Source organism: Falco naumanni, chromosome 3, assembly GCF_017639655.2.
Source record: "Falco naumanni isolate bFalNau1 chromosome 3, bFalNau1.pat, whole genome shotgun sequence".
Taxonomy (NCBI): Eukaryota; Metazoa; Chordata; class Aves; order Falconiformes; family Falconidae; genus Falco; species Falco naumanni.
The window spans coordinates 11,684,213-11,696,181 of record NC_054056.1 but is presented as its reverse complement, the minus strand read 5'-3'; the positions used below and the strand labels follow the sequence as shown (position 1 = coordinate 11,696,181).

The following is an 11,969-nucleotide window of genomic DNA, read 5'->3' as shown; positions in this document are numbered from 1 at the left end:
GAGGGGGCGGGGCTGGGCGGCCACAGCGCGCGGCGGTGCGAGGGGGCGGGGCTGCGCGGCGGCCATCTTGGGTGCGGCGGCGGCCGCAGGAGAGGCGCCATCTTGCGTGTGGCGGGACCTGTGGCACAAGGCGGGATGGCGCGGTCAGGATGGCTGGATCCCCCGGTTTTTGGGGGAGAAGGGAATTCAGCGCGTCCCTCCGTTAATTCTAGGCTTTATTCTTTTTTCAGAGACCCTCCCACCTGCCCCAACACCAGGCACGGCAAAATGGTGGGTGAGGGCCAAAATGGCATCCCCTTGGCCTCACCCCCTTGAGGGCTTCCCCCTCTTTCTCTCACAATTATCGTCTGTTATTTAATTTCCAGCCTCTTTCCTCACAGCAAATTTATTTATTAACTGAATTGCAAGCAACACACACTGAAAAAGCCACCGGGGGCTGAGGTGCAAGCCTCACTACGGCATCACGTGCCACCATTTGAAGGTGAAGGGCCGCCGCTGGACGTTGATGCCACAGCGGACCTCCCCGAGCCTGCCATGGTAGGAGGCCACATCCTCGAGGAAGCGGCAGTGTAGGCCCAGCGGCTCCAGGAGGGAGCGGGTCCGCTGCTCCAGGCAGCATTCACCCCCCATCACGGGGCCAAAAGGTTTGGGGATGCCCAGGTCCTTGGCCAGGATGATCATGGTGACCTGTGGGGTGACAGAAGGGGAACCCAGCAGTGTCAGGACTGAGGAAGCCGAAGGAAAGCTGCTGGCCACCCTCCTCCATCGACCTCACCACACAATGGAGCGTCAATGCCACTTTTTGCAGCCACCCTCCTCCAGGGACGAGCCCCATGCCTTGCAATTTCACCGCTTTGAAAGTTTTTTACCTCAAAGCTATGTAGGTTGATCCCACTTCAAGCAACACAAGGCCACAAAGTTATGGTAGACCTGGGCTTATCTGAGCCTGGCTGGAGATACTTCCTATTTCTGGACAGAAGTAAATACTGTGCTTTTTAGGGACAACTTTGGGGACTCATCTTGACTGAATAAACTGCTTTTTGGAGAGGATCTGGGGAGCAGCGACGCCCCTCACCATGTTGGGGAAGTACGGCACAGCTTTGCCCTGCTTGTCGAGCTTGAAGAGGGCCGGCAGGTCAACGATGTCCTCCTCTGTCAACCCCAGCTCCTTCTTAAGGACATCCCTGTTCCAGTCGATGCAGCGCTGGAGGGGATGGAGAAGAGCACATTGAGCAGGGGGACACAGGTGTGCATGGCCCCCAAAACCATCTTACACAGGAGGAGAGCCAAAATGCAACACCTCCCTTAAAGGTTTGTACCATCCTGGGGAAGTTATTGCAAAAAATACCAGTTATTACTGGAAATATTGGTTATTACCTGGACATACTGGTTCTGCTGCACCAGGATGTCGTTGGAAAGGACCTTGTTAATGGTGACCCGTTTTGTGTCTGCCCCCGAGTAGCCTAGAAATGCAAACCCCCATCAAAATGAAGCAGTGCTAGCAGAAGCCTGGCTTAAGTCATGGTATGGAGGTGGAAAAAGTCCCCAAAAATCTGTTTCCTGAGCTTGGTGTTAAGGCTACAGGGAGTCCCAGTTCTTGGTTTGTTGGGAAACTGGGTGGGAAGAAAACCTCTGCCCACTGGAAAGAGTAGTGGAAAGGTCCTGTCCTCCATCCTCCTGCCCACAGGAATCATTACCTGCTAAATTTCTCCACTCAGGTCCATAAAACCCGAGTTGCCACCTCCATGGAGGCCACCCCTTGTTTGGGGACAGCCAGGTCCCGGGCAGGTGGCAGTGACCCAACAGGACTATGGAGGCAGGGAGACCTTTCCCCAGCCCTGTCGTGGATGGATGATGTTTAAAACCCCAATTAAAGGATGCCCAAACTAGCAATCAAAATGTCATTGCTGCATGGAGGGAAGGGCAAACGTGAAAAAATGGTGCTAATCTGGGGTGACATGAGAGCCCCTAGTTGTCCCACGCCGTGCTGGAGCTCTGCTGGCATTTACAGAGATGCTCCATCCCACCAAGCAAGCATCCCCTCTGTGCAGAGGGCTTTATCCCTCCCGTCCCACTCGCTTTCCCAAAATAGGGCTTGAGGAGGCTGGGTATGGTGGGCAGGCATCCCGCTTGCCAGCTGTGAAGGGCAGCTGGGTGGGAAAAGGTCCCCACTTCCCCCCAGTACCGCACGTTGGCCAGGCCCTGCCGCCCTCGGGCCAGCTGCTTGGTGGGGTGGCTCTGGATGTCTCAGCTGACATCAAAGCTCGGCTGAAGCTGCCCACTGTCCCCTTGCCTTTGAACATGGTGGCTTCGCCCTGGCCCTCCTTCTGCTTCTCCCGAAAGAGCTTGTAGCACACCGCGGGGCTGGCCATCAGCATTCGAAATCGCTGGGGCAAGACAGGAGGGAGAGTGGTCACCAAAAGTGGCTTGCTTACCTGAAGCCTTGGGGGACCTCAGGGACTTATTTTTGCAAGGAATCCAAGCTTCAACTCTTAAAAATAGATGTCTTTTGTTGTTATTAATTGCCTTTTTTATTGCAGTGCTGAGGGGCTGTATCTGAATGAGGTCTGGTGATTTATGCTGTTGGCAAATACCCTCCAAACTGACCCTGAGGGCTTAAACTGCTGCTGGGGCAGGGAGGGGAAACTGCAGCCTGGCTGCAGCTGTGTCCAATCCTGCCCACCCCAGGTGGGGTATATAAACCCCCAGGAGGGTGGTTGTTGGAGATTTGAGTGAGCTGAGATGGTGGGTGAGGAATGTTACTGCTGCCTGGATTGTTGGGTTTTTTTGTTTCTGGGTTGGCATTGCAATGCAGGGGGGGATGGAACAAGGGAATAATTGTGCTCTGACTTCATCAGAAGCAGTCAAAAGTCATTATTAAGCTAATCTCATGGGAATTGTGGATTTCTGGGGTCTGAGCCCCATGCATATCCTGGCTGGCTTCCCACCAGCAGAAATGGTTTCCTTGCTCCTTGGTGGAGCACTGGAGGCTGCTTGTTGCAGTCTTGATGGTATCTCTTATAGGGCTTAGCACAGCCCTGGAGAGGGCAAAAGTGGGCATGAATACTCCTTTTCTGAGCCATCCAGGTCAAGGCATAGTTGCCCCTAGTGGGAAAAGTCTTGTTTCAGAAGTAGTAAAGCTATGATAGAGGAAAGAGCTAGCTTCCGGAAACATCTGGGGGATGCTGAGCAGCTGTGAGCCCTGGCCAGCCCTGGGAATCTTGAGCTTTAAATTTCCTGGGCTACCTTTGCTGGCACCTTTTTTTCTTCTGTCTGTCTTGATTGTTAGAGTAGTAAGTCCCTTTTTGCATTCAGAGCCCTCATTTTGGGGGCAGGGTGAAAACTCGAAAAAAAATACTGGCTGGGACTGTTAAACAGATGACCTTTGGGGTTTTCCCTAGAGGTGCCTCAATGGGATTAGTATCTTGGAAGAGAAACCAGGAAACAGCACGGGGTTTTGGAGTACCTTTTTGTCAGAGGTGGGCACAAAATTGACAAACTCGTTGACGTGGCCCACAGACAGCCAGTCAGAGTAGAGCTCCACGGGAGCCTGCACTTGCTGGGCATAGAGGAAATCTCGCACCACTCTGGTCATTCTCCTCCCTGCAGATCTGGGAGTGAAATATCCCCAAGAGGGGGAATAAATACTTATGCATTAATATGTACATACACATAAATTGCTACCAAGGTGGAGGAAAGAAAGAAGGGTGCAAATGTGAAGGCAGAGATTGAGCACTGGGGTTGGGTGCACCTGCCCCACAGAGGACCATATTCACAGCTGGTCAGGGAATGGCTAATTAAGCCCATTAACATTATTTTAATGAGGTTTAGGGACACTTGTGGCTCCCTTGCTCCCATACATGTGGGTTTCCCATCTCTTACGTGGGAAAGCTGCTGCCGATGAGGATCCTTCCCAGGGGATACTCCTTCCCTGCCACGGTCACAGGTGGGCTGACCTCCAGGTTGCCGAAGGAGTCGAGGCTGGTGGTGGCTTCGAAGAGAGGCTCTTTGCTCACGTAGCCAAAGTCGGGGCCCTAAGGAAATGGAAATCACTGTGGGCTTTGCCCTAAGTTCCCCCTGCCTCCATATCTTTGCTTTTTATCTCTCCTGCTGTGGGCTCATACCTGCTCCAGTGGGTAAAAATATCAAGAGTGGAGGCTGCCCATGGGTGGGGAGAGGCTAGAGAGAGGAAAGGCAAGAGGATAAGGGTCTTCTGGTCTTGGTAATAAATGACAAATGCCGGGGCACAGCTGGGGAGGGATCTTCTCTGCTATCCCACAGCCGATATTTAAGTGTCTGCATTAAGCTAATTAGGTGCTGGTGTAGCCCTGAAGCTGAGGATCTGGATGACTCTTGTTGAGCTAGATGAACTTCAGCCCCTGAGGGTAAGTCCGCTCCAGGCATAAGAGCCACCTGAAGGGCTGAACTTCACTTGAATCCTACTTAAGCCCTGATTTTCAGGACCTGATATATCTGGGATTTAGGGCGTTGTGCATGCGGTGGTAAATAAGCCTTGGTTGTGATGTGTCAGGGTCAAAGGCCTAAGGGAGAGATTGCAACGTTAAAACCAAGGCAAAAATGGCAGTAGTGGGACAAAAATCCTGCCTTGAACCTGTCCTTGCCCTCTGGTTCAAGTCAGTATGGGCTTGGAGCTCACAGCAGATCAGGTGTCTGTTGGGTTTGCATTAAAGCCCCGTCGCTCGCTAGTGTTGAGTTTCCATAGGGGTAAACCAAATACACAGGTTGGTAAAAATGAGCAGGGAGACCTGAGGGTGTATGGCTTTGATCTAGGAGTTGCTTTTTTTTTTTTTTTTTTTTTTTTTTTTTCATTGAGGGTGTTTGGAGAAGCTGGGATAGAGAGGATGCAGCAGGCCTGCCTTTCCCCAAGGCTCCGCATGAATTTTTGGGGAGCATGTCTGGAGGATGGCTGGGGGTCATATCCTTTCCCCGGGTGCTGCGGTAGGGACTGAGCATGAAACACCTGCTCTCAGCTTATTTCAGTTTAATAAACCACAGAGCCAGTATGGTTTCAACTGTCAAGGCACTGGTTCATCCCAGGTTTGCAGGTTGCATCCAAGTCCTATCAGTTCCAGATTGATTTTGAGGGGCTAATTCCCTCTCGTCTCCTTTTTCCCTGGCATGGGGTCCTAGGGGCTTAGGGTTTGGCTGGGTGAGAGGAGGACCTGTGTGTGTTGCATTTGACTAAATATTCCTAGCTGGAAAATGAGATTGGAAAGTTAGGAGTGGGGATTAGAGGAGGCTTCAAGCAGAAATTGGAGTATAATGTGTTAGTAGCTCCAAAGGCTGAAATTACTTCTCTAAATACGAAGCAAAGCAATTCCTAAAGAGGGCAGATAGGAGCGGTTGCCTGGCTAATTTGCGAAGGAGCGGATCAGCATGCTATTCCCATCCTGCCTGATGAATCTAGGACTGCATGTGCTCGTTTCAGGCATGAGGAACTATTTATTTCAATGCCTTTGAAAGTACTTAACCTTCCCCAAAGTGACATGCAGCAAAAAAAAAGTGAACTGTCCTCTTCTGTTACAGTCAAGAGAGACGACCAGGGCTGAGGTTGCTGTCAGGGCCTGGCTGGGTGTACAGGGCAGAGATTTGGTGGCTACTTGGGGATGTCCTGCCCATTCTGCATGGTGATATCTCAAAGGGATCACTCGATCCATCTTTCTCCCATGCTTGTCTGCTGGGATCTCCCAAAATGCCCTGGCCAGGGTCGCTGCTCTCCCAGGCAGCTTTCTTTGCATGCCCTGCCCATGGCTGGCCCGTTGCCTTGGCAAAGAAGCCCCACAGGGATGATTTTGGCAGCTGGCTGCATCTTGTCCTCTTCCGAGGAAGTAAATTGACCCCTCTCGTGCTTTCCTTTCCTCTCCTGCTTGGGAGCTGCTGCGTATTTGCAGGCCTAGAGGAGGAAAGGAAAAACCAGCCCATTGCTGTGATACTCAGGGTGAAGAAATCCAGTCCTATCCCAGAGCTTGGCAAGAGTCTTTTGTTGCCAGAGGAGTGAGCGCCTCCTTTCTCCTCTTGTCCAGCACCTTCTGGATAAAAGGTTTTCTGTGTGGCTGAGATGTGGATTAGGCTCTGATCCTTGGTTTGCGGGAGATGTTGGTATACTCCCAGCTGGAAGTGGATGGGGTAGTATCTCCATGCAGTTGCATGCAGAGGTGTTAAATTCTCATTTTTTTTAGGCAATTCATTGTAGGGTCTTCAACGAGCCAAGTGCAAGTAGTGATTTAGGAGTGGTGAAATAGGCTAAGCATAAAAACCTGCAAGCTGCTCTTCAGGAAATGCAAGCGACTGTCCTGCTCTTACCAGCAGTTCCTTGATGGCACATTGCTCCAGCCCTCCTTCTCGAGGGGAGTCCAGCACCACCGGGAAGCTTTTGTGGGGAGCGTGGGTATAGCCAAACTCAATCTCATCCTAAAGAAGGGAGGAAAACCTGCATGGGGCACATCAGCAGGGAGGGAAAGATTTGCCCTCTCTCTGGTGCCCACCTACCTGCATCCAGCGGTCCCCACGGTTGATGTAGCCAAAGCAAACCTTCAGCTCGCAGCCTGCCTTGTTGACCAGGTTTTTTATCTCCTTGATGAAGAGGTAGTTGTCCTTCATGCTGGGAAAGTGGATGGCAGGAGGCAGGGGATGAAGGGCTGTTGGAGGATGGATATCCCATCCCCTGCAGGCAGCTGCCTTTCCCTCTGCCCATCACCACCCCAGCCTGTCTCCGTGACCTCCAGGGAGACTGTGGGGCTGATGCTGATTTGGCTGGGAAGGCATCATCCCTTGGCCTTTACCTGCAGACGAAGACGTTCACTGGTGCCAAGGTGTTGGGAGTCATGATCCATGGTGCTACCCTGAACACTACTGTGTCAGTGAAGATTGGTGTATGTGGGATACCCTGCGGGAGGCAAGCAGAAATCAGGGACTTTCCACACCCTGTTTACCACTATTCCCCCTAAATACCCTACCCCTGAGGTCATTTTTGCACTGCTCTTCATTCAATCCCCTTCCCCTTTTCCATGCCTCTTGGGCTGTTGCAGCCTCCCATCTGTGCCCCTTCCCTGGAGCACCCAGACCTCAGCTAGCGTCTCCAGGAGGCTGACATGGATGGAGACCAGCCCAGAGAAGGTGTCATCAGGAAAGCGGAGCCCCTCAACGAAAAAGTCAAGCTCAGTGGCCCCACCAGTGTACTGCACGGTGTGGTACAGCTTCCTCTGGCCCAGCACGTGGATGTAGCGCTGCCTGCAGAAGGGATCTGCAAGAAAAAGGGGAGAAGTGGGCAATTTCCAAAACTTCATTGATGGTTTCAAGTCTGTTTTGCTTGTGTGCAAGGAGGTACCACAATCCCTGTGTGCTAGAGCTTCTCCATCTCTGTGGGTAGATGCAACTTCATCTGGCAGAAGTACCTTTAAATAGGAGTTAAGGGGCTCAAAATTTTGTGGTCATGCACAAAAAGGGTGAGGAAAAATGTCTTGGCCTTTTCTTGAATGGTGCAGTCATGGGGAAGATGTTTTTGTGGTGTTTCTGCCCTTGTAGCCTCCATCTGACCTACCATGGGATGACTGCCACCAGCCCTCCTGCTGACAGACTGCTCCTGCATGGAGGGATAAGGCCAGGCTGCTTAATGGCATGTTTTGGGGCTGGATGAGTGCTTTTGGTCCCAGAGAATAAATTGCTGGGCCCACAACAAGGAAGGGAAAATGTGTCCTAGAGCATATTGCCATCATGGATAAAACATCTGGGTATCAGGACACATGTGTGGTTTTTTTTGTTTTTTCACTACTCCTTTGCTGGATGACCTTGGATAAATGGCTTTATGGCACTGTGCCTCTGCTTGTTGATCTCCAAAGTTTTCCAATTAATTGAGAAGAGAGAATACTCAATGCTGGAAAAAAATTGGAGAAGGGATGCCGAGGGCATGATTTGCTTTAGAAGTGCCATTTGAAGAGCATGGAGAGGACAAGAAAAGAGCTTGCAGGGATCTCAAGAGCACTACAAATGAGGAGGAAGGGGCAGAAGAGAGGAGGTGAGGAAGAACTTACTCTGCACATAAAAGACTCCAACTTTGTCAGCATCAGAGACAGGAATATAGAGAATGATTTCGTGTCCCCGGGGCAAGCGCTGTGGCCCTTCGGTCCTTAAGACCATCCGAGACATGTCCAGCAAATCTGGGTTGCAAACAAAAAAACTTGAGTGATGGGTGATTGCACCATGCAGCTCTGGCTGACTTGCATGCTCCCTCCTGGGGTTTGCATCTCCCATGCCAAGAAATCTGCTCTTCCTTTGCTACCAGCCTTTGCAAGCTGGAAAAACAACCCGTGGTCCTGCTAGCAAAGCTCGTGGCTTGTGCTTTGAAGCAAATGCCCGTTTCTTTTTCCCCCCATAGCCCTGCCACAGTTGATCTCTGGCCTCAAAAAGCTGATGGGCACCAGTTCCATGTGGTTTTAGTTTTCCAGGAACAGGCGGGTGTATTCCTGGCTGCCGGCCGCATGCCTTGCCCCGAGCTCCTTTCACCCGTGCGAAGCAACCCTGGGCTGAGCTCTGCCGTCAGTGGCACCTCTGCTATTTTTCTGGCTGTGCTTCATGCCCCTGCTTGACCGCAATTAGTTAGCACGGCATTAAAAAAAAATGAATTCCCATGTGGGAAGCTTACTCAGCAGCTTGGTGGAAAGCAGCTCATGGGCAGCTGGTTCCCAAGCAAAATTTAATCTCAAAAAAGGTTAAAGAGGGGGAATAATGGAGCATTTTTTGCTTTATGTGATTTTTTTTTTTTTTAAAGCTGTGTTACCTTCTTTGTTGAACACCCTTTCATCGTTGCAGTCTGATGCTGGAGTGAAGGGGCTCTCCTTGTCGCAGCTGACGAGCAGGATGGCCCCGTGTCCCTCAGGACCCCAGGTCCAGCTTGCCTAAAACACCCCACTGAGGCTTAGCTTAGCGAGCTCAGGCTCTTGCAAGCCTGTGGACTTTCTGTGCCGTGGAACAGGCTGAATTACCTTGTTGGGGTTGTTCTTTTCCACCATGCCATCCTGATCTGCATCCACATCCAGAGAGATCCCTGAGTGGACAGACCCCACCATCATCTCAGGGTAAGGCAAGGTTGGGTGAGTGCAAAAGCCCCCCAAACCCTGCAAACTTGGGTCCGTCTCTTCCCCCACGTCACAGGACCCTACTCCAAGGGACTGAGGGGGTGAAGACAGATTGCTGCATTGCAGTAGGCCTTCATACTCACCGATGCCAGTGAGGAAGACCCCGGCTTGGTTGATGGGCTGCCCTCCGTCTGTGTAAAAGCTGACAGTTACCTGCAAACCCCCAGATGCTTGTTTGGGGAAGGATGCTCTCCCTCTGTGGAGGTCCCACAGCCCAGCACCCCACTTCTTACCTTGTTATCATTGACCTCGGTGCTGGCCTGGCTCATGCTGAACCTCAGAACTGTCCCCTCATCCAGTGGCCACCGTGTCCCACTGCTGGGGGCTGACACGACCTCTGCTTGGCCCTGGCACACCACCTCCATGCTCACCCCTTCTGTGTGCTTCACGCTGAAGGAAGCTGCCCCAGCTGGGGCCGCCCTGCCAAAAATGCTTTGTATTTTTAGAGGTTTATCTCAAAACCACCTGGTTCTCACTGCAACTAATTTCACTGCCCAGAACACAGCCAAGACTGGGCATGCTGGCGTCTCCACGCTGACTGCTGTACCTTTCTGCCCTTTCCTCCCTGCCTAGGAATGCTTAAAGTGTCTTGGGTTTTTTAGGGCAGAACATGCTATTTTAGTAAAATGAGTTGGTTTCATAGCCATTGGTGCAGATTACAATCTATAATTATCACAGCCAAAGAAAGCACTTGGTGCTGCTGGAACTGAACTTGAGTTTGCACTTCAATAGAGAAATCTCTGTTTATTTTCCAACCAAGCCAAACCAGGTATTTAACAGCTCATCATAACAGTGTGGCAAGCCAGCTGGGAGACTTTACCATGGGAAACTCTAATTTTCGGAGTGATTTTATCCAAACCTGAAGCAGCTAGTGTAGCACCACTCCCAGTCTGATGTGTCCTTGCTCTTCCCAAGTCACTCCACACATCCACTTCCCCTCTTCTGGCTCCTTTTCCCCAATTTCCCCATCTTTCCAGGGTTATTATTTTTTGGGCTGCTTGCAGCTCCTGAGATGCAGGCTCCCTTTGAGCATGCATGCTGCTGACACCCGAGAGTTCACACTGTATCACCGTTACAGCATCATTTATTGGATTTTGGAATACTGATAGCCCCACCAAACCTGTGCCCGTTTCAGAGAGAGGGAGAGGAAATCTAAGTGCTCATTTGCTGCTGCCTGGGTGTTTCTTAAATCGTTAAATTACATTTAATTATGCATGGAAAAACTGGTTTGGTTTCCTTGTTTCTGGGTTTTGGGAATCCCACTGGGAGGAGATTTGACCTGGAGAGATGCCAAGTGAGTTGTAACTGTGCTGCTTGGCTTGAATATCAAGGGTAAGATTTGCAAAAGCAGCAAAGACCAGAATTAACCATGAAATGAGCTTTTAAACTTTTTCCTTTGGGGGAATAATTATCTTGAAGTACAGCACTTGATTTGTTTTAGGGGAGCAGGGTTGGTGTTGTGGGGACTTGCATGCTTTCGCTGGACACTGCTTGGTCACTAGATCTTGTTTTCCTCCTGCCTCCCAGCTACATCCCCTCCTTTGCAGTCCATCCCCATGACTCCTGCTAATCCCTCCACTCTCCAGCAGCTTTCCAAGTTGACATTGCATCTATTGACCACAAATGGATCAAACCCATTGCTGTTGCAGACTTGGGGTAAATACCATATCATGCAAACGTGGATGCTCAAAGCTTTCCTGGGACTTGTGTAGATTTGCAAAGCCCAGGGAGGATTTTGCCCACAAATTGCATTAAATCACAATGTCAAGGCTGTGGGTTTTGAGGGAGCAGAAGGAAAAATGAGGAAGGGAAATTTGCAGAAGGTTAAACAGGGGGTAAAGGGGAGAAGAAGGGTGAAAGTGCAGAGATGGAGGAGGAAAGGGATTGTTAGGGCATCCCACTCACCTGTAGACATCGGCGGAGATGTGGGTGCCCAGCACGCACAGGGCCTCGATGCGGTTCCCATGCTGCAGCCGGAGTGTGCGGTCCCCTGGCATCTCCCTGTGCAGCAGCCTGGATGCCCCAACGATGGGCACACACGCCGCTCCCCACCTGCTCTGGGTGGCGCTGAGACCCCTGGCAGCACCCAGCTGCTTCTTCTTCCTGCCCGGCACACCTCCTTCCTCCTCCTCTGGCCCTGGAGCAAATCAATCAGCTCTTGGAGCTTGCAGAGTTTGGGATGACAACTTTGCAGCCTCCACCCCTGTCCGAAGGGAGGGGGCAGTTGGATTGGACCCTCTAAAGCCCCATGAAAATGATCTCCAAGGGGAGGGAAGGAGAGGGAGGGAAGCTGGCCCAAAGCCTGGCTGGCTCCCAGCCTTGTGCAAGGAGCTCCCCCAGCTGTCCCCAACTCCCCATCCCTCTAGCATCTCCCTGACCCCAAACAGGGATGAGCAGCTCAACGTTGAGATGATTTTGCAGTGCTTTGGGTTTTGGCTGGTGTTTGCATCTGTTGGGTATCCGCTTGTTTTTGCTCTCTAGGGAAAAGCTCTGGCTGCCTTTGAGATGAAGAAATACAATTTCCCAGCCTTTAGGCTAGAACAGGACTCTCCCCTTGTTCTTTTCCCCGTGCTTATTTTCAAAGGGCAGCTGGGGAGCCAGTTGCTGATGAGGAGAAATCAGAGGTGGTTTTGCATGACAAACCTGCCATTTGCCACCCTGCACTACAGTGGAGCATGTCAGGAGCAATTGCTGCCCACGCAGGTGTTTGCATTATTTATTAACATCAAGCTAAATATTCATTTTAAAAACCAAACTTCTGCCCCAGATTTTAGAAGCCACAAGTAATTAGTGAGAAGCAGAAATGTTCAGGTT

At 51.2% G+C, this 11,969-nt stretch overlaps 1 protein-coding gene across 1 annotated transcript; it reads right to left on the bottom strand.

The window, feature by feature from the left end:
• Positions 1 to 196: 196 nt before the first annotated feature.
• LOC121085890 (protein-arginine deiminase type-2-like) lies at positions 197 to 11,279 on the bottom strand. The gene is made up of 16 exons (XM_040588988.1): positions 11,061 to 11,279; positions 9,389 to 9,575; positions 9,239 to 9,308; positions 9,003 to 9,064; positions 8,798 to 8,915; positions 8,052 to 8,177; positions 7,086 to 7,264; positions 6,804 to 6,907; positions 6,511 to 6,622; positions 6,325 to 6,432; positions 3,883 to 4,034; positions 3,467 to 3,611; positions 2,294 to 2,387; positions 1,378 to 1,463; positions 1,076 to 1,204; positions 197 to 687 (listed from the first exon to the last, which is right to left on the bottom strand). The coding sequence occupies exons 1-16, from the start codon at positions 11,150 to 11,152 to the stop codon at positions 454 to 456; spliced, it is 1,998 nt and encodes a 665-aa protein (XP_040444922.1). The 5' UTR covers positions 11,153 to 11,279; the 3' UTR covers positions 197 to 453.
• Positions 11,280 to 11,969: the final 690 nt, after the last annotated feature.